This window comes from Diadema setosum, chromosome 3 (assembly GCF_964275005.1).
Source record: "Diadema setosum chromosome 3, eeDiaSeto1, whole genome shotgun sequence".
Lineage (NCBI taxonomy): Eukaryota > Metazoa > Echinodermata > Echinoidea > Diadematoida > Diadematidae > Diadema > Diadema setosum.
In genome coordinates this window covers 4780196-4807228 of record NC_092687.1, presented here as the reverse complement: position 1 = coordinate 4807228, position 27033 = coordinate 4780196, and the positions used below count along the sequence as shown (strand labels likewise).

The 27033-nt window shown below is 37.5% G+C and overlaps 1 protein-coding gene across 1 annotated transcript; it reads left to right on the top strand.

Moving 5' to 3' along the window:
- The first annotated feature begins 561 nt into the window (after positions 1-561).
- Positions 562-26822, top strand: LOC140246983 (metal cation symporter ZIP14-like). Its single transcript, XM_072326288.1, has 6 exons — positions 562-723; positions 20097-20222; positions 21995-22224; positions 22690-23003; positions 24351-24538; positions 26590-26822. Exons 1-6 carry the CDS (start codon positions 592-594, stop codon positions 26737-26739), a joined length of 1140 nt encoding a protein of 379 aa, XP_072182389.1. The 5' UTR covers positions 562-591; the 3' UTR covers positions 26740-26822.
- The last annotated feature ends 211 nt before the right edge of the window (positions 26823-27033 follow it).

Genomic DNA, 27033 nt, shown 5'->3' with positions numbered 1-27033 from the left:
TAGCCGATCTCGCTATAAGAGTAGCATTTTACATAGACTTGTGTGGAAGGAAATTTGGGACCGGGAAAATTTCCTCGTTATAACCGATATCTCGTTATAGCAGTGTTCGTTATACCGAGTTTCCCCTGTAGTTACTGATTGGTATGGATATCTGCGATGTAAGTTTGTGCAAGTTCATTCTGTTTGTGGTGATTGATTTCAGAAATTGTATCCGAGATAGCAAATTTATGCGTAATGCCATGCTGATGATACCATGAAATTTTTTCAATAAAGCCTAAAATATTGATAAGGAGATATCAGTGTTTTTCTCATTAAACCATGATTTTAGATGGTTTTTATAGTCTAGCAACATTTTGATTTTGACTATTGTTCACATTTTGTGTATTTAACAAATTAACATTGATTTTATGAAATCAAATTTGTACAGTGGTTGTTTCTATCCCAAACTCACATTTTGGAACTATTTAAAAGCACTAATGCTGGGTTTTTGTGTCATCTGCAAATGGTAAATTATGTCTTTAACCCTTGATCCATGTCTTATCTCCTTTTCCAGTCTGGGGTTATGGCTTTTTATTCGTCACCATCATCAACATGGGCGCCTTTGTTGGAGTCTGGGTCATCCCACTTATGAACAAAAGGCTGTATAAACACGTCCTGATGTACCTCGTGTCTCTAGCTGTTGGAACGCTATGTGGTAACGCCATCCTCAGCCTCATCCCTGAGGTAAAGATTTTTACACCCCTTGTGAGCGATACTATTTCATTCCAATTTGTTTCATTTTATTTGAATTGCATGATTTTAGTTCTGATGTTTTGTTTTTTTATATTCTTTCAAAGTAGTATTTTGCTTTAATGATATTACCTTGTGGATTTGATTCTTCAGTTTTTAATTGTATTTGATATGTTATTTTATTTCGTCTTTCGCATATACTCTTAGCTCTATTTTGTTTCATCGTCATTGCCCTACATATTTGTGCTGTTATGTAATATGAAGAAGAAAAAAAAAGAGTTACACCCGGTACCTTTTGATGAAAACAAAGTAGAGTCTGTTACATACATATACAGTAGAAACAGAGATGCTACAAACTTTACTAATATTATATCATAACATCAATTTCATGTAAATTTCAGATAAAGTCTTCCAGCCATTGTATTGTTTGTGGGAAAATGATGGCATCTGGAGCAAAAAAAAAAAAGTGTCTATTTCTGCTGCGTTTGCCGGCCGCCTGTTGTTATGGTAGCAGCCATGAGTGGGCTATGAATTGTTTTCAATGTAATGAAAAAAATGAAAAAAAAAAAGAGATAAATCCTTCTTGGCAAGAGATAATGGTGATGAGTCATTTCAGCACACGCCTAGAACTTCCCATATTTACCGTGGCTATCAGCCCTACCATGTACCCTAGCATTATACTCTGCTTGCCAAGCCTTAATCATCAGCATTCAGTAATTCATCCAAATTTGACAGAGTTGTAAAGTTATTTAAGTCCACTCAGGTGTAGCAAATGTGCCTTAGTTCAACAGGAAGACCATGGTGACAGAAAATAATGATAACGATATTTATATAGCCCCTTTTTTACTTAGACTCAAAGTCTTTCATTCAACAATTCCAACAAAATACAAGAAGAAATAAAGCTAATCTTCTATCTCATGAAGCGAGGTAAACATGGAAAATGATGATTTTTCATGTTTACCTTGTTCTTCGTGTTTACCTCGCTTCATGAGGCAGAAGAGTAGCTTTTGAAATTTCTTTTAGTTACTACCATGATGATGAATATATTCTGTACGAAAATACAAGAAATTAACAATATTTACTATAAAGCAAAACAAAATTAAAGTAGACATTCAAAGAGATCATTAAATTCTGCAATTTAGGCATCAGTAGAAAGCTCAGAAGACATAGAAGGCAATGGAATTTTGTTACCTCGCTTTCGCGTTGCTAGAAAGAAGTAAACGCTCACGAAACACTGCGGTTTTCTGGAGCCTGATAAGGGCCAATTCGTCAGGAAAGATGCCCGTTTCGCCTGACGTCACGCACTGGATTTGCGGACTCTGCCCGGTGAATGTGTGTACAATGTTAACGGAGGTACAACCTGATTCTTTTGCATTTTATTTCCTTATGTAAAAGTCGAATTGAACGAAATATAACTTTTCATGGTTTAATAGTAATGAAGAAACATTTCTCTCTCGATTTTTTGTAATTCTTACAGATATTTTCGTCAATATTCAGGAATTCAAGCTACTTAGGTAATCTTATTTTTCTTACGTTTGTAATGTTAGCACGTTCAAGTTTCGCTGGTCATATGAAGCGTTTAATTGGAAATCATGAGGATGTCCGTGACAGGATTGATAATCTAAGACATGGTGATGTTGACAATAACAAGCAGACTTACGAAAAATGGCGAAATATCAAAATAGGAGAGATTTTAAAACGAGAATCGAGATAACAACTTGTGCAGCCCAGTCTCGTAGCTCGCGATTGCTCGCATGCAGTATGTACTTGTATTAATCCGCGGTGAAGTGGCTCTACTGCTCCGATCCGAATTGGTAGCCGCTCGCCGCACCACCATCCTCACTGCCTGCGTGCCTGGCCTGTTACGTGATTAGCCAAGTCATGGAAGTACTTTCATTGGCGTAGGAACATAGACGTGAACTACTCGTAATTGCCATGCATGCTTTGCATAACCACGTGTGTTTGTTTACGTTCGCGCCCGATACTGTAATACTGTACGACACTGAGATTCTAACCAGGGAGGTGGGAAGAGAAGGAGTGGAATCTTCGACATCGACAAGGTTCGGTGTTTTCGCGAGTAATTACATCACTGCTTCACCAATGTGCACACGCTCGTAAAACTTCCGTAAATGACATCTGCTATGATAGCTATCACGCCATTGCGCCTGACTTGTTGCTGACCTCAAACCGGTCAGACTACAATACTAGGCTAGCAAAGTCTAATAGCAGGGCGGACATAAGCACTTCCCGATTGCTCGGGCAAGTGAAAATCAAAGTCGTACAAGTGTTCTGAACAAGGATAAAAATGCTTGCCCGAATCGGGCAGGCAAATAATTTTGAAGCCACCTTCTTTCTCCACATTTTCCCTTCAACAAACCCATGAAACCCATGCACACGCAAGCCCAAAACTAACAACTGTTTAGCGATGTCACGATTTCAACAACTGTCGAACACTGACTTACTTGAAGAAGCCCGGGTATTGCATTACGATGCCACATCAACGCTCATCGATATCGAACAAAGTTTTTATTCCAATACGATGTATTAGCCTATTTTGGCAGTAGAAAATAGCGATAGCAGAAAAAACTGCCATTTTCTGCTCGCCGTTAGCTGCCTACAGGTGAGTCGGGTAGTCACTGGTTGTGCATGCTCCATGTGGATGCCGAGCACAGTGCGCGATTCAAGATAAAAATAACACAAATCAATAACGCTTGGTCAAAAGTGAACACCAAGTTTACCAAGAAACAATAAAAATTCCACGACGGCAAGGTGCCCGACTTGGGGATTGGGGGGGGGGGGGGGGGGGGTAGACGAGAGAGACCATTTGACAAAAACAGAAACCGCGCGTACTGGCGCATTCTTGGCGGTCATGAACAGTCTGGGGCCTGGAGGAATGAACAGGGAAAATGTTTGCCAAGTCGAAGACCCAGCCAGGATTACAAACGTAATGATTCTTTATTTCTCTCATTTAATTTGCCTAAAATAGGGCTATCTCTCTCTCCCTCTCTCTTTCTCTCTATTTCCTTTTCTATTTCTTGTAAGAATTGTTTGTACTTACCGATAAAGAAAAATGAAATAAATAAACAGTGTTAAACTTGAAATGCCTTATTTTCCTGCTTTAAAATACTTCTCCATTTTGTACATCATTTCTGTTCTGAGTTATGAAAAAAGAGAAAACATGTTGCTGATTGTTACTCTAAAAGTTGTTTATTCCGAAGGTTCGCTAATCTAAAACTTAAGAAATAAGAAACTTAATCTGGGAACAAATTCAATTCGTTTTCAGATTAACAAGCCTTTTCCCAATTTTCACATTACCCAAACTTCAGAATAATGCTACAAATGTTTGGATTAACAAACCCTCTTATATTTTCGGAAGAAAAACATTGGCACAGGGATTTTGCGTGTTTCAGATTTGGAATAACGAATTATAGAATACGTACAAATGTATCTCATGTCTTCTTCTTTTTTCATTATTTTAGGAATAATGAATACCGGACAAACAAAAAATTAAAGATGTCAAACTACGACATAAACTTATGAGAGAGAGAGAGAGAGAGAGAGGGGGGGGGGAAGGTTACTGGTCGTTACTTGAAAAGATCGTCACTCCCGACGGTTAATTATCCAAAAACTGAAAAAAAAAGGGTTCTTAAATCGAAAAGAGAAAAAGATGAAAATTAAGTTTCGTTATTTCGAAGTCCTGTTCACTCAAAAACATTCCATATTCTGAATGTTCGTTTATCCGAAAACGAAATAAGTAATTTCTTGCCGCGTAATTCAATTTCAGATAAACGAACTTTTCGAACCACAAATCAAATTAAACAAACCATAATTAAATTTGTCGGATTAACAAACATCCGCACATGCAATATGCGTGTTTCGAAATAACTACCATCGCGATAGTGATTCTTATTCTTTTCGGAATAACGAGCACCACGCAAAGAGACGCGATGCTAAACTAAAATTCAAACCTATTTTTTCTCCTTTTTTACCACCCGTCTATACACGTTTTCTGAACATTTCCTTATGCCCGACTAAAAAAAATAATATTTGCACGTTACTGTGAAAGTTCGTTTATCCGAAAATGAAACAAGCTAGCTCGAGAGTCGATACTCTGAAGGTTTGCTAATTCGACAATGAAAAAAAGAAAAAAAAAAAGATGTTAATCTGAACGTAAGATTAGCTTTGATTTTCTGATGGTTCGTTAATAATAATAATGACAACAATAAAGAGGTTTTGTAACTCTTTTTTAGATTCATGTCCGGATAAACGCAGCTATGGAATCACAAACATTCTTGCATGTTTTGTTTTGTTTTGGGGTTTTTTTTTTTTGGGGGGGGGGACGAATCATACTTCATTGTTACACTTGCGATCATCTACATTCATTAGACAGGGCTCAACACTAACTGTGGCCCGGTGGCCCGGGGCCACCACAACGCACGTCGGGCCGACAATATTTCAGAAATGAAGATTTTGGTGGCCCGATCGGGCCACCAAAAAAGTCGGATGTTTGCTTTTACTGTTGGAAATGAACAGCGGTAACAATCGGCTCCGTAAGATGCTAAAATAATTGGAAATGAATATCGGTAAGATTCAGCTCCTTACGATGCAAAAATTAATGTCAGATATTTGATTTTGCGTTCGGAAATGAATAAGGATAACATTCGGCTCAGGAAGATGCTAAAAGTAAATGTCGAATGATCCTTTGTAACGTTCGGAAATGAATAACAATGATATTCAACTCCGTACGATGATTAGATAAATGTCGGATGTTTGTTTTTACTTTCGAAAGTAAATAGCAATAACATTCGGCTCCGGAAGATGCTAAAATAATTGTCAGATGATTGCTTTTACGTTCGGAAGTGAATAGCAGTATTTATTCTGCTCCATACCATGCTGAAATAACTGTCGGGTGTTTGCTTTAAGATTTCGAAATGAATAACAGTAATGTTTAGCTGCGTTCGATGGTAAAATAGTTATTAATGTTTGATGTTTGCTTTGACGTTTGGAAATGAATAACAATAGTATTCAACTCCGTACGATGATGAAATAAATGCCGGATGATTGCTTTTACATTCGAAAGTAAATAGCAATAATATCAGCTCCGGAAGATGCTAAAATAAATGTCGAATGATCCCTTTGACGTTCGAAAATGAATAACAACAATATTCAACTCCATACGATGATTAAATAAATGTCGGATGTTTGCTTTAACTTTCGAAAGTAAATAGGAATAACATTCGGCTCCAGAAGATGCCAAAATAAATGTCAGATGATTGCTTTTACGTTTGGAAGTGAATAGCAGCAACATTCTGCTCCATATGATGCTAAAATAAATGTCGGATATTGCTATAACATTTCAAAATGAATAACAGTAACATTCAGCTGCGTTTGATGGTAAAGTAAATGTCTGATGTCTGCCTTGACGTAAAAAAAAATGAAAAACAGTATAACATACGGCTCAGTACGATTTAGAGTCTCGACGATCAGTATGTACGATGAATGACGGCGGCGGTTTAGACAAAAAAAAAAAAAAAAATGTGGAAAAAGAAGTACTTCCTCACGGCTCATTCTTCCACCTCTGTAAGTAGCAATTCGCTTCGTAGAACAGTATACGAAATACACAGATTACGTGTGGCGAACATTACTCGTACAGTATTGAGTTTATGTTCATCCATTATTATTACAAACAAAAACATGCATAGAGAGCGAGTGATCAGCTGCAGGGAGTCTTGCGTCGAACGTCGAGGGGGCATGGAGCTGGCGCACATGTTCGAAGTACGTACAATCAGGGAGGTGGAACCACCTCCCTGGTACAATAGTAAATGTTCCCATACACACACGTTTTTACGCACAGCTCTCACTAGACCGAGGAAGAAATCAGAGCACGAGCACTACTGTAATATATTCACACACACGCAAACACACACAACGCAGTGCGAACCACACACCAGCACAGTGCATGAACAGCCGATGCAGACCAGGGGTCCGTTTCATGAAGCTATCACATAAAAGCTATCACATAAATCTTAAAATGGCCAAGCCGCTCCTAAGCTAGGAGAGACTTTCACAGAGAAGTAAAAACCATTTCACGAAGTCTCTCCTAAGCTATGAGAGACTTTAATTTTTTCAATCGTCATGTTCGAGGGTAATACTAATTAACATATCATTAGCATATCATTAACTTTTTCTCCCTATTGTGTTACATGCGTTGAGCACTCGCTACATAGACATAGCACGTATACACACAGTGTATACAGCGCAGAGGCAACAAATCTACGACGGAGGCAGGATCCTAGAGGCTAAGTTGCATTCTACACCGCTACCAGTACATATTTCTATTAGTGAGTATATTTAAAGCTGTCTACAATTGAAAAGTAATGCATGTGGATTCATAATGTGATATTATTTGGATATATTTTTGTTCGAATCTTCTACAATTCTCCAAAGGGCTAGCTAGATGTAGATCTAATCTTACCGGTAGTAGCGTTGTCACAATAGTCCCACGTAGGCACATCGCCGTTTGTTTGAATGACCAAATGGCCAGCTGAGTTTAGGTAGTTTGTTACTTAGCATGGTAGGGTCTACTACAACTTCTAACGTTGTTACAAGTAATAGTGAAATGTTTGTAGGTTGATTTTCATGATATATTTAGCGTGCAGATATTTCATGAGAGAAATTGCCCGATTTGTTCATGTATGGGTGAATTGCAGGTAACTTAAGGCCTGAATAGTGAAGGGATCGAAGAAGAAACCGGAAATTTTATAAGAATTGGTCTGCATTTTATTATTAATATTATGTTAGGCCTAGTTTGAAGACGTGTCTAACATTGAATAATTACACTGTCACTAGCTGTGTGGATAGTATTCAGAAGTGATACACATTTTCCGTTCTGTGTCAAATCGACAGGAAAAATCTGTTGGGTTTTTTTTTTTTTTCAATCTAGAAAATCTAGGTTATTTTGTCCAACAGAATTATGGGCCTAGCCTAAGCCTAATGTTTTTTTAGGGTAGGCCCTAACGTGAAATTATAGCGTTAGCATTTACACTACAGAGAACCAGCTGTAAGTTACCTGTGTCATTGTTACGTTTACAAGTCCTAATGTTACTGTCTAACGTTGCTATAGGTCTACAACAAAAACTTGTAACGCGACTAGGGGTTAGGGGTTATAATAACAGCGACCAGCCCGAACGCGAAGCACTTTGTACAACTAACAGGGAGTGCCCTGGGGTTAGGGCAGGTAGTACTATCTGGAGAGTCTGACAGTGGTTAGACTAACTAGATCTAGTAGCAGTAGTAGGGCCTAGTAGTAGTACGTAGATCCAGGTCTACACAGAATATGAATTGGAAACCATGGTTCAGATCTTGGTTCAGACTTGAAAGCTATCTTCCACAATTCTAAGTGCATACAGCACTGTAATCGCAATGCATGTGTCACAATAAGATAGAGAATGATGTTTACCTAAATTCATTGGCATGGAACCTCTAGAATTCTACTGCTATACTACCAGGTGTCTATAGATCTAGAATCCAGTGGTATAGTGATCCTGAGTAGCACCTACTGACCTAGATACTACTTAACCAGTGTATACCAAAAGTATAACCAGACTAGACCCTTAGCCTTGGTATTCTTAAACATATTATCATTAACATAAATAGGCATATCACTCATCAGTAAGGAAGTTAATAGGTCTTCTAAATAGTGCTATCTATCTATGCAGTTAGTAGATTCTATAGGTCCATACTCCGATGCTAGTACCGCTTACACAACTTCTTTTAGCAATTTAATTGATGATGATGACATGACAACAGTTGATGATCAGAGTCAGACTGTGGCTGCATCTCAGGCTGTAACTGTGATCAACCCGAATGTGAAGCCACAGTACAGCTGGTCCTACCAGATCTTAGGTAGATGTAGACCTTGCAACGTGGATGCCTATCGACAAGATCTAGAACCTCAAGAAGTCATAATACCCCAAACTATAGGCTTACACATGTTGAATTGAGACAACTCAAATACTAGTAGTATGTCTTTTAATCATCCCCCAAAAATAATAATATAAGGTCCTTTATATATTTAAACAGCAAACTGATTTCAAATTTCATGCAGATTCTAGATATTGTGTGTAAAATCTTGTATAATCAAACAACAGTTTGAAAACACACTTTCTATTTTGTATTCACATTTTTAATCATAATGTTAGATATGGAACATCAGTCAGACTGCTGCAATCAGACTTCTGCATCTCATAAAGCCCAGAGTCAGTTGCTGAACTTCACTGAACACAGAACCAAACTGCTGAACTTCCATCTTCTCCACAGCTAGACTGCTACTGAACTTCATCGAGACTTCTCAACCAGCATGGTCACCTTCAACAGAATGCAAGTATTTTAGCTTATAATACTTTTTTAGCAGACAACATATCTGTATATTTTCAAATACTACAATTGCAACATTATTTACATTTGGACATGAAATTGTCTCTGGATTTTTAGTTAAATAGCGTTAGACAGGAAATATTGAAAACAATGTTTGCTGTAATGTCCATCTTGGTAATTGAAAACAAACATTCTTATCCAGTGAATAGTGACCCTTCTAGAAACAACTGTTTTTTGCATTTTTTTTTTAAATTTCACTATCTGTAGAATATTACATACTGATCCAATTGAAAAGAGATAATTCATGGAAGGGGAGGGGGTACCTGTGTGTCTACATGTATCAAGCTCCTGAAACAAACTTTAGCAGTCACATTATCTTAATATTGTAGGCCCTACTATGATTGTTTATTTACCCTCTCCCTTTTCTAGTATCATAACAACCTCATGCTCTTACAATGTTTGAAACAAGAATATTCGACATAGCTAATCATTTTAAACTGTGAAAAGTCCTATTTACAGCTTATGGATCAGTAGATACTAGTGAATTCAGTCTTTCAAAATCAATGGTAGGGCTTTTCAATTTGATTGCTATAGCTTGTTATAGCAAAGGCAAAGCACCCATCTCTAACATACTTTCTAATGTCCCATGTCCTGCACTATTGTTTTGTTTGTAAGATATTAACTGTTCTTGTATATTGAATAAACTCCAAACAGCCAAGGACCAGACAACATGTGAACTTCATCCACTTCAGAGTTAAGGACTGGGGGCAAGATGCAAATGGAAAAGTCAAGTGACAGTGTCATGGATATTCCACCATCTTCATTTGGTGTGTTAAATGATTATTTTTAGCTATTGAAGCAAGTTGAGAAATCATGTTATCTTGATCATCTACAGTTGGCAGCAAAATTAGTCAACCCCTCTCTTGCATGTTGGACACTGTGGCATAATGAATTACATCATAACTGAGATTATTTCTAAATCATACAAGTGGTGATCAGATAGTTTGCTACAAGTAAAAAACAGATCAGTAGCCTTTGATTTGCATATAGTTACAAACTTTGATCATTCATGTATAAAGAGATATGGTCAAGTGAGCACATTTATGGTCATTTTCAGTCCTTTCAGTGATCACTGAAATGCTTCGTTGAATATGGTTTCACTCAATGTTTTGATAGGTGACACAATATGATGGAATTTGATGTAGGATTCTTAATATTTCAATTGGCATTTTTCATTGTACAAAAATATTTAAATGAACTAATTTCTAGTGAAAGTTGCCACCATAGAGTTTGTACAGAGGTTTAGCCATGATATTGATAATTCAAAGTTTAAGTCATGTCAAAATGAATATAACCCAATGAAATGCTAAGAGTTATGTATAGAATGGCAAGATACTATTTAAAATTCCATAAAAACAAAAGAAATTAATCGTTATCATCAGACCATAACACGTCATGCTTCAGTGATCACAGAAAGGTCTGAAATGACAACAATGTACTCATTTGACCTTATCTCTTCATGCATGAATGATCAAAGTTTCTAACTATATGCAAATCAAAGATTATTGATCAGGTAGGCATTTGTCATAAACTATCTGTTCACCATTTGTATATGATTTAGTAATTGTAATGTTATTCATTTTGCCATAGTGTCCATAATGCAAGGGGGTTTAATAATTCTGCTGCCAACTGAATAAAGTGAATGCTTGTTATTAATTTCCCCTCTCATTCATTACTAAAATTACCTCATACTCTTACAATTTGCTAACAGGGGCTCATTACATAGTGATTCAAACTTTGAAAACTGGCAATTACAACTTGTTGTTCACATAATATATCTTACAAAATTGATATTCATTAATAAACATTTTGTTGTTATTGCTTGTTTTAATAAAGATGTACACTCATCTCAAATATTTTCCAACTATCCCATTTGTGCATCCGATGTTTCTGTTTGTATGGTATTTAACTGTTCTTATATTTGCACACCCAAAGGCCTGAAGAGTGCTGAACCTCACCAAGCCCTTGGGACTGACAACTGCAGCTGAACTTCACTCAGGTCAGAGTCAGACTGCAATTGGACTACGAACTGTATAGCAGCATCTTATCTACGACAGAACACAGGTATGCATTTCTCAAATTAAACTTGAAAGTATAAAGATTTTACAAAATAAACAACTTGAATAACAGTTGAAAAAAGGCAACCTCTGTTGATGACATATCAGTTACAGGTAATTCGGTCTTTCTTATTTTAGGAATTATTGTAGACTTGGTGGACAAACAATGTCACCTCTATATGTGAACTGTTCCACACGAGAAATGAAGAAATTAGTGCATTCATACACCCCAGTTGGGAGTTGATTTAATGTTTATGTCTATATCAGCCACAATTGGGAATTCAGTACGGCTCACAAGAGTTGATTAATGCACTGACATAGCAATGCAGCTGACTTGTTGCATAACCCATTGAATCATCTTTCTGTTTATTTTGGAACTCCCAGCTTGCCTGACATAAGTTGCAATCCTTTCTAAAAAAGTCAAATAAGTCTCTACTGACATGAATGAATGACATTATGTCAGATGAGTGTTTTAAGTCACAATCACATTTTCATTTTGAGTCTGTGTCACACCTTTTTTGTTCATCAGGAAGAATCCGATACACTAATTCTTGTGTATGACAACCCAGACGATTTTCTTTGTTTTTTTTTCCTTGATGCTGTTAAACTGTTGCTAATATACTGTATGTGAAATTGCTGACAAGCAGCTCTGTGTAATGATATGTGTGGTAGTCGTGTGTGTATTCATTCAACTGTACACCCACATGTTACCACTCTGTATAATGTCAGGGAGAGTGGATGTGATTTGCATGTCACAAAATTTCAGTATGTAACCAGTATTGTTTATTTTTCCATATTCTATTTCTTTTGTCCTTTCTTTCTTTTTTCTTTCATATAGATTCTCAAGGCATGGAGCTTGCCAAAGGTGATGCAGACAGGTTGAATATAACATATGTTGGTTTTGACTGCTGTGGATTCAATCCTTCGAAAATTAATGGTATACAATGTATACATTTTTATTTGGGGGGGGGGTGGCTGCATTAGATGTGAGGATCTGACATGTACCTGCAGCACTGTAATGAAAGTCATGAATGCAAATGTCATGGTGATTTTGTAATAGATCCTTATGACAAAAGCTTCTTGCACAACAAAAATTCCTACAATGGAGTGCGAATATTATGTCTTTCAGGACATCATTTGGAAAATAGGAATAGGTCTATTGTTGCTAGACCTACACACATGATAGATTTTCAAATTTCATGCACTTGCTGCAAATGACATGAGTAATGTTACAGAACCTAACAACATCTTGATTGTTTTCTGTCTGCTTTTCTATTTTGTGTTCACATAATTGGCATGTTCAGTTTTAACTTTGTCTGATAATCCCTTCATTTATTGTTGCTCTAGAGTTTTATATCCTGGTTTTTGTCCCATTTATTGCACAGAACATAGCTAGGTAAGATAGACCGCATACTTCAGAACCTAATTTGCTAGCTATGCTTTTGCAGAGTGTGTGCCTTCTTTCTAATATTCAAATACATAGGAGAGTCCATCTGAATTCAGTTGTACATTATTTTAAAACTGAGAGTGTGCTCTTTCAGAAACAGGATTGGCCCTTTTTTTTTTTGCAAGATACTAAGAAACCACTATTGAAGTGCTACAGAACATTAATTCAAAGAAGAATTCAATGTTTATTTGACGAAAATTAGTTTTGAAATGATTGAGATATCCAAAAGCAGAGTAAAACAAAGCGATTCTAGTAAAAGGCTGGTTCCACCTCTTATTAGGATTCCTTTATTTTGGATATCTCAAACATTTCAAAACCAATTTTCATCAAATAAACATTGAATTCTTCTTTGAATTAATAGTCTTTCATATTTCATAAGAGGTTTCTTATTATATTACCCCCCTCCCAAAAAAAGAGAAGAAATGTTAACAATCTGAAACCAGGTCTCAACCAAAACTTTACCAGCCCTTTAACCAGAAATCCATGTTTGGTGACTTTCTGTTGATATTGTGATACAGAGTCACAATTGCAGTGTTAGATATGAAGCTACAATCAGACTATTGCAGTCTGACTGCTGAACTTCACTGAGTTTTGTCATAGACGAGTCCATAGGTGATGGCATAAGTGCTTTGCCAGGTACATGTATTAACCAAACCAGAAATGAGAAAAATCCCCCTTCAAAAGAAAAAGCAAAAACATTACAATACAAAACAGAACAGAACAATTAAGCGTGCAAACGATTCAATGAAAAGCAAATGGGTGAATTGAAGCACTCTGAAAAAAAAAGAAAGATTTATAGGCCTTGTAAAGTGTAAGAAAGCATTTTAAAATGGATAAATGCAAATTCTGTATCAGTCAGCACATAGCAGTCTGATTTCTGATCTTTGATGATTAAAAGCTATTGTGCAGTAGACAAGGTCATTATTATTAGTATTAATATCATAATTAATATTCTGATATAGGGAACCTTAGAGTGCAAAGAAGGTGGATTGCAACATATATTATTTTATGCTTACAAAATATTTGCAATGATAGCATTGTGTGAAGTTCAGCTGCTTTCATAATTTGATTAATAAACCATGAAAATAATACAAATGATTATGAAAGATCTGTCGATGTATAAGTGATCCAAACATAAATACATCAGTGAACATTGCAGTGCATTGTTTTTATGCCTCCGCCACGAAGTGGTGCCGGAGGCATTATGTTTTTGGGTTGTCCGTCCGTCTGTCCTTCTGTCCGTCCGTCCGTCCTTCCGTCCGTCCGTCCGTAATGAATTTTGTGGCAAGCGAAACTAAAAAACATTTTGAGGTATCCTAATGAAACTTAACATGTATGTGTATTAGGGGGTGAAGTTGTGCCTATCAACTTTTGGGTGCACATGCTCAAGGTCAAAGGTCGAAAGGTCAAGGTCAAATACATAAAATTTAACTATTTCCACCATATCTCTGCAATGCCTGAAGATATTTTCTTGAAACTTAGTGTATTCATGTATTACCCAATTAAGATTCTCTGGTGAAAGTCTGTGGTCATGAGGTCAAAGGTCAAAAGGTCAATTAAAAATATTAAAACTTCACTTTTTTCTCCGTACCTTGGAAATTGTTCGAGGTATCTTCATGGAACATACATGTACTGACTGGCAGTGGTTATCTAGACAATTTTGTGTTCATGAGGTCAAAGATCAGGAGTCAAAGGTCAAGGGCAACACTTCAAAATTTTACTATTTCCCTCATGTTTATGCAATGCCAGCAGGATTATTATTTTTTTTTTTTACACTTGGTGTATGCATGTATAACCTAATAGAGATTCTCTGGAAAGACCTTTTTTTTTTTTACCTCAAAGGTCAAAAGGTCAAAGATCAAGTGAAAGTGCTGAACTAAGTTTTTCCTCCATGTCTCGGAAGTGGCTCAAATTATTTTTAAACTTTCTACATATTTATGCATGTTCTGCCTGACAGTGATTATCTTATGAATTTTAGGGTCAAAGGCCAGATGAAAATGGTAACAATTTACTATTCAATACAGAAATTGAACTTTTTCTCCATACCTTGGAAATTACTCAATGCATAAACGTGTGAATTGGTCAAGGTCAAGTTAAAGTCCTTAAATCCCAAATACATGCTCCCCTATTCATCCAATTAAACCTAGGTCAAGGAAGGTGAACATTCAACACATTTGTGACAAACTTGTCATTTTAATATCTAGCCATTCAATTTGTGAAAATGTATTCACACATTGTCCACATGCACTATCTAGACCTATTAGGAGAATCATGCATCATGGCGGAGGCATACCAGTCGCTATAGCGACATTTCTAGTTGTTATTATTTCCAGGCATGTGACGGCAATATTTATGTAACCCAGTTAGAAATTATGTCTATGCGGGCAATTGTTATTTGATTAGAAAGATAAAATCAAGCATAGCTTATAATGTAGAAATCAAGTAGAATGTAATACCAGAAAATACTGTGAGTGATAATACTTTCACAAGGACTCTTACCAGTATCACCAATGTGGTTGTGATAATTGTGCTGTGATTATGATGACATTGAATAATAAAATAATGTTTTAAAGATCAGATTTTCTAATGAATCAGGCAACCAGAATGAAATATATGAAATAGTTTGTGCAGTTACATAATCTGTCACATGACATGTAGTCAAATTGTGAGGAATTGATATTAATGAGTATGAAATTGATAGCAGTGAATGAATTGAATACAGTGTAATTGAATCATTGTCGGCCTACACTGCCTCTTTCAATGAAATGTTTTCCCACTGTGGCAATTGATGAGTGAAATCAAATCCAAGTACGAAACAAAGAATACCTGCTGAAATAAGAAGTATCATTGTGATTTTTACTCCCACCTCCAACTGAGGGAGTTCGTTCAACCAGCGCTAACTTTATATGGTTTTATATAAAAAAAAAAAAAGCTGTACCATGGCAATGCATTGTTCAACATTGAATAAAGTGTTTTGTTAATTCAAAAAATCTGTTTGTCACATGTGTCATATATGTATTGCAAGTCAAGTGCTCAAAAACTGAGTAAATTAAATGAATAAACTGGAAAGTCCTATGATTTTCACAAATGATGTTACCATGGCAACACACTGTTCAGTATTAACGAAAGATGACTATACACAAGTACATAGTATAACTTTCACATGTTTCAAATTTCAAGTCAAATGCTCAAAAGCTTAGGTAGTTAGCTGAATCCACAATATTTTTGAATGATTTTCATTCAAAATAATCTGTTACCATGGCAACACATTGTGTGAAAAAGAACAAAGAAGAAATTTGCACATCAGTCTATGTACTTTAGCAGTCTCATGTGCCAGATTTTAAGTAAAATGCTCAAATATTAAAGGAGTAAACTGAATCTACACCTTTTTTATTGTATTCCTTGAAAATGCTGTTACCACAGCAACACAATGTTCTATATCTGTGAAAGATGAAGTTTGCACAACTATACATATCATGGTGGTCACATGTACCAAATTTCAAGCAAAATGTTCAAAAGCTGAGAGATAGCGGAATCCACAATATTTCTGTATGATTTTCATTCAAAGTCTGCTGTTACCATGGCAACGCATTGTTCAACAATGGCGAAAGATGAAGTTTGCACATCTACGCACTATGCCGGTCACATGTGTGCAAAATTTCATGTCATATGCACAAAGATTGACGAATTTAGCGAATTCACAATTTTTGTATGCTTTTAAGTGAAAAAATTTTGTTACCATGGCAACAGATTGTTCAACATCAACCAAAGATTAGTTTTGCACATCTACATACTGTAATGGTCATGTGCCAAATTTTTGGTCAAATGTTAAAAGAATTTTAAGGAAGTTAGATCAATTCACATATTTCGTGTGATTGGTATAGAAAAACTTGTTGCCATGGCAACAGATTTTTTCACACCACACATGAAAAAAGTGTTTTGCACAACTACATATTACATTTATCTGATTCTATGCAGAATTTCAACTACATTGCTTTAAAACTGAGGGCAGTAGTTCAATCCACAACAATTTGTATGTTTTTGTGAAAATTTGCCATTACCATTCATGACAACGTATTATGCGATATCAACGAAAAAGATATCTTGCATATCTACCTTTGGCAGTGGTCACACATGCCAAATTTAGGGTCAATTACTCCAAAATGAGAAAAAAGTTTGATACAATGGCTCTCTCAAAAAGCTATCACATAAACTTAGGAGTGCTCCTGACCACTCCTAGATTTATGTGATAGCTTTGCCAAGTTAGGAGAGACTTTATGTGCTAGCTTTGTTCATGAAATGGTTTGTAGAAAAAGTCTCTCCTAAGTCTGAGTTTATGTGATAGCTTTATGCGATAGCTTTTTCATGAAACGGTTTTTAGCAAAGTCTCTCCTAAGTATGACTTAGGAGAGAGAAAGTCTCTCCTAAGACTTTCATGAAACGGACCCCAGCTGAGAGCGAGACGTACCATCCAGCTTGCTGTGACCGGATCTACTTTTTGAAGGCACGGAACCGAAATGCGGACAAAAACGTCTGAAAGAAATCTCGTTTATGCACCGCTAGCATTCACAAATTTCATACTTTATGAGGATGAAATGTAAGGAAAAACTGTGAACTACAAGGAGACATGCAAGAAAACTGCTAATAAACTAAATAATTGGACTTGCTAGGCTCCTAAACACAACACTGAAAACAATTCACGGTAGTAGTCTATGGAGCGAACGTGTACTTTCAGAGTACGAATCCAGTGCGTGACGTCATCTGGAAGGGGTATCGGCAGACCGTTCATCGGGGCATTTCGGGTTCACTTTTTCGTCCGATTTCAATAATTAATAAAAAATAGTTGGGATTGTTCTTTTCTCTCGATATTTTGTGTACACCTAGGACAGATGTTCAAATTCAATATTTTCTTCTCAAATTTGTGTTTCGTGCTCTTTGAATTTCTACTTTAAGAAAAAACAAACAAACAAACAAACAAGCAGCTACTCCAAACATGTCAGATCGTTAACCAGCTAAGCTGAGGAATTATAGTCCTAAGAGGGCTTTAACATTTGGCAGTCTCCACTCATTGACTCTAACACGTAGGTCAATCGCAGAAAGCTCAGTAAGGGCTAGCTAAACTTATCAGCCCGAATTTACAAAGGTGGTATAATCTTTGTCCATAGTTTAAAGGTACTAGCCCACATTTGCAAACCCACGAAAATCAAAACTGCATAAAACAGGTCCAATATGACTTCAAGTACAAGTTATAACAGTAACATACCTCACCTGTCGCTCTTTGTCTATACCGTTCGATAAAAGAGAGAAAATCATCGTTTTAAAATCAATTTTCAAACCGGGTCAACCCGACCCAAAATCGAATTACGAATGCGGGCTATAGCTACGTACATTGTACATGTAACACGTACGTGGACCGGAGCTAGCGAGCGTTATACGCATGCATACGGATTACGGTGCATTTTCATTTATTTTTATGAAAGTAATGGACTAATTGGAACGAAATTTTGCACAGGTGTTACTGCAAACATACCCAAACTCCATGCTAACTATGAGACCAATTGCTGCAGGTTTACAAATGTGGGATAATACCTTTAAACCATGGACAAAGATTGTAGTTTTGTCTGGGGCGCCAAGTGTCGCATGGCCTATTTCGTTACGAAATCAGTCATTTCGTTGACGAAATGAAAATTTATGTTGAACATATGTTCATTTTGTCAACAAAATGTTCATTTCTTTACAAAATTTTGTCATTTACGAAGTGTCTGATTTCATAACGAAATAGGCCATGTGACACTTGGCGCCCTATACAAAAATATGGTCTTTGTCCATGGTTTAAACCATGGACAAAGACAAAGGTTGTACCACCTTCATGAATTCGGGCCATGTTGTCAAGCAGCTCAGTAAGGGCTCACTAAACCTATGATGTAAAGCGGCATGTTGGAGGGCCCCTCAGTTATTTAATATTTCATGGATGTCTGCATTGGCTATCAGCATTAGTCAGAATGTTATAAATCTTCTTTTTTTTTCTTTTTTTTTTATTTGATATCCTGTAGGAATAACCAGGGGAAAATAAAACAAGAATGAAAACTTTGTTTTTCTTTGTCACTTGTCACAGTCTTTGGACAAGGAGAGTTTACACATAATATTTGATTGGCCAAGAATTAGATACTGAAATTTCTATTCCCACATGAAATAGCTCGGGGGGAAGTGACATAAGCATGCATCCAATGCAGTTTGATATAATTATAATTTTGTTTCTATACACATCACACATTTGAAAAGCCATTACAAGATAAGCATTAAAGTTAAACAAAAATACTGTAGTTGCAGGTTGATTTACATTCACAACACTATACTGGTGCCCCAGAGGACATCAGTGTACAAAATGAGTGTCAATGATTATGGTACCGTCAAACAAGGAATGGTCGCATGCATTTTAATTTTGCAAATTTCGCAAGCGCCAAAATTCGCGAAATTAAAATGCATATGAAAGTTCTTGTCTACGCTACAATTGTATGCATTGAATGCCAGTGGCAATTCGCGAAAATTTCATGCCACTAAAAAGGCTGTCGGTTCCAATTCGCGAAATCATCCTGCGAATATATCATGTTTTACATTAATCTCACAGATGTTATATGTATTGTTTGTAACTTTCGATGTATACATGCAATTATCTAAAGGGGTAATTGACCTGGTTATGTATAAACATTTTCTTGAATAAAGAAATGATTCAATCAAAAAAAAAAAAAGTTTTAAATTGGCAAAACAGTCATGTAGCTACATCTGTAGTCACAAAGTCATGAAAAGGATAGAATGACTACAAGCATGGAGAAAATCACAACCCATAGTCGTAAATATCCTTCAATCATTCATCACTAAAAGCAGGGTGTATAAACCCGAGGAAGTGATAAGCCTCAACTACTCACAATTCATACATTTGTACAACTGGTCCCCATGGAAAACCAGCAACACTATGACAGTGCAGCTGACTATTCAGTATTCAGACCATCTTGATTTGTGCATATGAAAATCTTGATCTATTCTAATCTAATCTAATCTATATGTAATGTGATTTACTCTGATCTAATCTAATCTAATCTAATCTCTCTCAGGCCCACCTTGATGTTGGTGGAAGAGGAAGGTCAACAGTTCAACTTGAAGAACGAATGGTCCTGGCTGGTATCTAATCTAATCAAATCAGATCTGATCTGATTTGATATGATCTGATCTAATCTAATCTAATCTCTTCTAATCTAATCTCTCCCAGGCCCATGGGATGTTGGTGGAGGAGGAAGGCCAGGGATTCATCTGGAAGAACATGGTGGTCCTGGCTGGTATCTAATCTAATCTAATCAGATCTGATCTGATCTGATCTAATGTAATGTAATCTAATCTAATCTAAATCCAATCCAATCCAATCATTTCAGGCCCATGGGATGTTGGTGGAGGAGGAAGGTCAGGGGTTCATATGGAAGAACATGGTGGTCCTGGCTGGTATCTACCTCTTCTTTAACACAGAGCGAGTCCTGAAGATCATTGGCAGCAGAAAGAGGGTGAGCAGTTAGATTTGACCGTTGACCCCAAAGATTTGACCCCTGACTCGATCCCAGTCTGTTCATAGCAATGAGGTTATCGTATACCCACTGGCTACGGAAGGCAAACTCTGTAATATGTCTGTGAGTACAAGGAGGATTGGAGTGCTGTAATGGCAGACTTTACTGTGTGTGCCTGTGCTGTGCAGGCTCAAGGAATGTTTTTGAAGGGTGTACTGTATAAGCTGTTATTTTCCCTCGGGTTTAAATTTTGCAAATTTTGCGAATCACAGTCGGATCGCAATTTAACAACATGCGAAAATGTCACATTGCACAGTCAGTATTTACTGCATTATTTTATGATACCATTGGTGTCAATTCGCAAAAACAGCATCACGTGAAAATGTCGCTCACCTCATTTGCGAAAATATCTGTACGCGAAAATAACAACTTATACAGTACTAAAACTGTTGAACTTTGAATGCAAGTCCCCACTCCTTGATTTGGCTGCTCCATGGTTGCTAGTATGCTAGAGCCCTGTGAAGGGTAAGGCACCGTTACGTCGAGTCGCTTCACACACTCACAGAGCAATTATATCGGCATGTGGCAAGTATGGCACTCTAGTACATACTAGTGTATGGTAACCTCTTTGGTTCATAGTAAAATTCAGCAGTGGGTGGCTTAGGGCGTGGATCAACACTTCCAAATTTGGTGAGATGCTTGTGCCATTGTAGAGGGCTGTATGACTAATGTAACAAAATAGGCATCTGTACCAATGTAAAGTTTCACTGTGTTTTGTGATTGATTGGTTTTTGTGCTATTTATAGATACTGGTAATCAACCCCCTAACATCCATTGTTCCTACTCTAAAATCAAAAATTCAATTCAACTGATCTTAGGAACAAATTTGGGAACAATCAGTTCTCAGAGTGTAAGAAACATTTACACTGTTTAAAGTCATACAGGACTAATATATCTCCTGCTTACCTTTATTATACAACACCTATTAATAGTATGTACATTGTAGCTATCCGATTGGTTGATTACCCATCACGTGACATTTAGTGAAAAGTTCCATCGCAAGCTGTGGCTGTCAAGCATGCAATTTTGTTTGAGCAAAAATGGGTAGTGCATGGCTGACGTCACCCATTTTCATTGACTCCGATGTTAAACTCACAAATGACCCCCAAGTTTTTGTTCCATCTCACGGCTCTGATGTCATTGTAAACTATATGACACGCGCACTCAACAATCTTGCACACTTTAGCCTGTATTTTTGTCACTCATTTTTGTAAAACAACTTCAACCGATCAGCTTCAAGTACATACGTACATGGTGACTGATTGTGCAGCTACACTCATTCGTCTTTCACCGAAAATGGTTGCCATTTCTGTGCTAAATTCAAGAATCTGTGAGTACCAAATCTGTTGATGTTCGAGGTGTTGTATAAAACAAATAGTGTATGATCTTTACTCATGCAATGGAACAAGATTTCGCACTCGGTGAAAGATGAGGCACACTATAACTCAGCTTCGCCTCGTGTGAAATCTTGCGCCATCGCACTCGTGACCATTTACTATTTGTATAATGTTGGAATTGTTCTTGCCAGCAGAGTCTCCGCAGTTTCCTAGATAATTTAGCCAAGAGAATCTCAATTTTGAGAGATTTTTTGGGGTGGAGTCTCAGCAAGAATCATCCTAAAAGTTCCCTAAAACATTTGCATCTCTGCAGTCTCTAAAGTACAGCCGTATCAAGTTGTTGTTATTGTTTTTTTCCTCTGTTCTTATTAGGAGAAAGCGAGAAGGAACAAAGAGAAGATCCCATCTCAGCCATCTGTCCAGGTCACTGCCATGCACAATCTGGATTCCAACCCGGACCGCATCGGATACAAGTTTACGTCGCCGACGGAAGCCATGGCGATGAGTGACGTGAGGGGAGAGGAGTGTGAGGAGGAGAAACAAGAGGTATGTAGTGGGTTGCCGGGTGTGGCCTTCTCCTCCTGGTCGGTTGCTAGGATGATGATGTGCTTTGTCATGAACAGATGCATCATCTGTGTCGTGTTTTCATCGATTCTCTCATTGAAAATATTAGGTGTTTATCTTTATTTGTTTGTCGCACAGGTTTTAACAGCAGTGATTTCAGTTTTATGTTTGTCATTTCATGCTGTTTGATTGTAAAGCCCAAACCATAAGCCAGGGCTGCACACCACCCCATTTTTTCTACTGGTCCAACCTGTCAGACCAGTGCCAGTATGTAGCATTGCGTAACCCCCGTTGATATGTTTTTTGTAGCTTATCATTGGTGTCCATGGTAATGGCCATTCTGTTTGAAGTCAGGAAATGCAAACCTTGCAATGATGAGGAAAGAATTGTGTTCGAATAAAGATTATTTGTTTGTTTGAATAAAAAGTTAATCACATATTAATGAATTATCATCCTCTCTTCCTTTTCCTTTTTGGTAATATCCCAACCAAGGATATTACACCTAGCACCATTTTTCTCAAGGATGCAGAAAATGGAGACCTTCCAACAAATAAAGTCAAAGATTATCAACAAAACAATGATCATGGGAACGGTCACCGTAGCAATGGTGTCCATGGTAACAACCACCATGGCCACTCCCACGCACAAATCTACGACGGGTCAAACATGATAGCCACCGTGGCCTATATGATCATATTTGGCGACGGGCTTCACAACTTCATTGACGGCCTGGCAATCGGAGCTTCTTTCACAAACTCCATCTACCAAGGAATCAGCACATCGGTGGCTGTCATTTGTGAGGAATTTCCCCATGAATTAGGTTTGTTTGACTTTTCTACCCCTTTCAATTTCTGTATGGGTACAGTTAATTGTCCCAGGGTTAGATAATCCGAAAACAAAGTTCCAAATATCCAAATATGAAATAATGTTCATTATTCTGAAGGTTCGTAATTATAAAATTGAAAACAAGGTTCATTATTCCAAAGGTTCAGTAATACAGTTTGTCATTCCGAAGGCTCATTAGTACGCACATTTTTTTCCTTTCCAGATAAACAAACCATGTCACATTTTCTGGTAAGAGATCCTTTGTAATAACTTCACCAACGTTTGAATTAACATATCCTGTTTCATTTTTGGATTAACGAACATCAAGGTGTAGGGAATTTGTTTTGTGTAGCACTCCTACCACGACGTGGTAGTATCTTAGTCTGTAATCAGGATGGAGCAGGTAACTGCTGTATGTTTATAAGTAAACCGTGTGTGACAGCGTAGGCCTACACATTAGGCCAAAAAAAAAAAAATTGTTGCATTGGCGTAACCCGCCCGACCCTAAAAATTCCGCCGACCCCATGTTTTTTTATTATTTTTTTTGCTATCGATATCAAATATCTTGTTGATTGCGATCGCGATCGCACAAACCCGGAAGTGGAAACGGCTCTGGGGATATCGGATGTACAAGGGAGAGATCTAGCGCCTCGCATAAGCCTTCCTTGATCAGTACGTCATCTGTTTCCAACATGGACACGTACTCTAACAAGATTTATTCAGTGTATACGTAGCATTCAGACTGCGATGTATTGTGCACAGTTTTGCCATAGGTTTCTTGTGTGGAGAACTTACGCGAATCTGTATATGTGGGACTGTAATAGAGATCGCCGTGTGCGATGAAAAGATCATACATATGGGTCAATTTGCATCTATCTTATCTAAGTCAAAATAGTAAAATATGAAGTGAAAACATTCAGGATAGGGATTTCAACATCTTTAAATTCTGTGAAGGGGTATAATTCCAGTAATATCGGCCTCATAAATGATTTGTAGAATAGATGAACACAGCACATTCGGTGCAGCAGTTGTAACTGTTCACTGAGCTGAGCACGAGTTTTACACGTAAAATGCAGGTAGCAAAAAAAAAAAAAAAAAAAAAATCCGCCCGACCGACCCTATTTGAAAATCTCATGTTACGCCAATGCAACAATTTTTTTTTTTTTTGCCTTACACTAGATGCAAGCATCCCATCCTCAAAATCAAAACAGCCAACAAATTTTTCTGCCAAGGCAGGACTCTGTAGTGTTTCCTGTCTGGTCACGCCTTGCTCACTCTCCAGTCATAAATATTTGTTGTAGTGAAAGACATTCAACCATTTCACAATGTTTCCATCTTACAGGCGACTTTGCCATCCTGTTGAATTCTGGGATGTCCGTCAAACAGGCCGTACTCGCCAACTTTCTGTCGGCTTGCACCTGTTACCTGGGTCTGATTCTAGGGATAGTGCTGGGAGAAAACTTCCATGCCAGCGAGTGGATATTTGCCCTAGCAGCAGGGATGTTTCTCTACATCTCACTGGTTGACATGGTATGTTAACGCTGGATCCTTTCTTTGAAACAGACGTCCTTGTTACATATTCTTACTATCTCTTTAGTTTGTGATTCTTTTAAAGAAGCACTGAAGACACGCCCTTGTAATGTTGCATTTTATCATGATAAGTCAACGACTTCATTATTTAGTCTTGATTTATTTATATTTGTATTTTTTGGCTTTGTGTTGTGCGAAGAATTTGTTTGTGGACTTTAACCCTAATCAGGCTGGGCTTTTTTGGCTATGCTATATCTGGGGGGGGGGGGCGGATTCCGCCCCCCCCCCCCCTTCAGATCTCGCCTATGGAACGCGCGATCGCGCCGAAAATCGGCACACGCGACGCCCGCAACGTATTCTATCAAAATGTATGGTTGCTTTCTCCGAAAAATTTTTCTTATATTTTATATTAATTAATTATTGTAATTTATGCATAAAATCAGTTTTGGGCTCTAAATCACTTATTTATGCTCCAATTAAGCTAATTTCTTTTTAAAAATGTTTCTTGTATCATTCTTCTGAGACATAGGATAAAAAAAAATCTGTATCGAAATCAATTTCTTATGTATTTTATTGTTTTTTGAATTTCTTATGTATTTCTTTGTTTTTTGACCTTTTGTTTTTGTTTGTTTTTTGGCCAAAATTTGTCACAGACATTTTTCAAAGCATTATTATGCTAAAATAAATTAATTTCGGCCATTCTAAGTGAAGATATGAATTTTTATGTGAATTAATTGAAAAAACACAATTTGCATTGGATTTGTACACAAAATCACGTTTTGGAGCAATTTTGGGGTTGACAAATTTTTTTCGAACGGGCGTCACGTCAAAACGGTACGCGCGGGCGCAACAATTTGGGTCTCAAAAGTTGCGCGATACTTGAAAGAAAAAAGTCATGAAACATCGCGGCGGGAGCTTATCGCGTTGCGAAGATATTGCGCGAAACGTCGAGGCGGGGGCGGATTCCGCCCCCCCCCCCCAGCCTGATTAGGGTTAAGCCTTATCAGGGCAATTACCCCCCCCCCCCCCGTCCCTTGTCCTTGGGGGGAGGGGGGGGGGGGTAATTGCCCTGATACGGGTTAGGCCAGATCTGGAGTTTGAAGAGTGGAATTTCATAGTTGACCCGGGAATCAAAGTTAAAATGAACTTCAACCAAATCGGAATCTAGCTTTAAGGACTTAATTTTAGAATGCCTTTATTCAAGTGTGACTATTCTAAGGTATGCAAAACATCAACTATGCTCAGATGAAGGAGACTGAATTCAGTGCAAATGGCTGCATATGACAACGGTTATAAGCATTATTTCTAATTGCTGAAATTCTTGTGTCAAGTTGTTTTTATTGTAATTGATTGTCAAATTATTTTATGTACCCTACATCGACATAGATAAGCACTGAATTGATCAGTGTTTCAGTAGTAGTCATGACAAAAGAAGTTATGGCATACGTTGTGCATACTCGAGCAGGATACAAACCTACAACCTCCTGATCTCTGGACAGGCGTTTTATCCATTAGACCACCGAGCTTCGCCCAACAGCCAGTGCTGGTTCTAAGAGTGCAGCAGGTGCTGTATAATTGTTCAAATTATGGAAATTTGGCAGTCAGTCAGTACAGACAACGTATGCAAGAATTTCACTCAGTTCTTATTTCCGTCGATGTACCAAGGTAGGGTAATTTGTCAATCAGTTGTATTGTTTCTAGTTGTCAGAATTTTGGTATGCAGTATCAAGCTGAAATCAAGTAGATACTGTTGACTTTCATTTTCAATAACTGATTGATTAATTATGTACATTACTTTTTTTTTTCTTCTCTGTTGTATTCTTTCTCCTACCTTCCAAGTGTCAGGTGGATATTACATTTCTGTGAAGTGCTGTGATACATGTTCACTCATTGTAAGAACAGTACCCATATTGTTTTGTATTGTATTGTATTTATGTATAATCAAGCTGATGTTACAGTTGATTTGGTGCAGTGTTTGGTGAAATACAATCACTGGCTATGTCACCATATCAATATAATTGTCTCATTCTTTTCCTTTGTATTCTAACCAGCTTCCAGAGATCAACAACGTTGGGGGCGGTGACCCCCTTCACAGGGACCAGAGGAGTTTTGGTATCCTCCTGCTTCAGAACGCTGGTCTCTTGACCGGATTCGCCCTGATGGTCATCTTGGCTCTGTTTGCTGGTCGGATTCAGTTCTAGACCCGGTCATCCGTTGGGGACTAACCAGCAGGATGGTCAAGAGATGGAGAGAAACCAGCGGTCAAGGCTGCCCACTCTGGACGGAGTAGGACTGATATAACTATTAATCTTCATTGGAGAAGAGATTCAACTTCAGTGATAGTGTGAAATGAAAGGTGTTAAAAATGAGATGTTACTCTAAACCTTCCTGGTTTTATTGATGATGGAAATTGTGTGCAATGTGTGTGTATGTTGATAATGTTGGAGGACTAGATAGCATTGTGTTCAGTTCTCAGATTGCATCAAACATCACAA

Bases quoted from the DNA above. Each gene is read 5' to 3' on its own strand.
- LOC140246983 (XM_072326288.1), top strand. From the start codon at position 592: ATGGGCGCCTTTGTTGGAGTCTGGGTCATCCCACTTATGAACAAAAGG. The intron at 724-20,096 runs GTAAAGATTTTT...CAATCATTTCAG, and splicing joins TCCTCAGCCTCATCCCTGAG to GCCCATGGGATGTTGGTGGA. The intron at 23,004-24,350 runs GTTTGTTTGACT...TCCATCTTACAG, and splicing joins GGAATTTCCCCATGAATTAG to GCGACTTTGCCATCCTGTTG.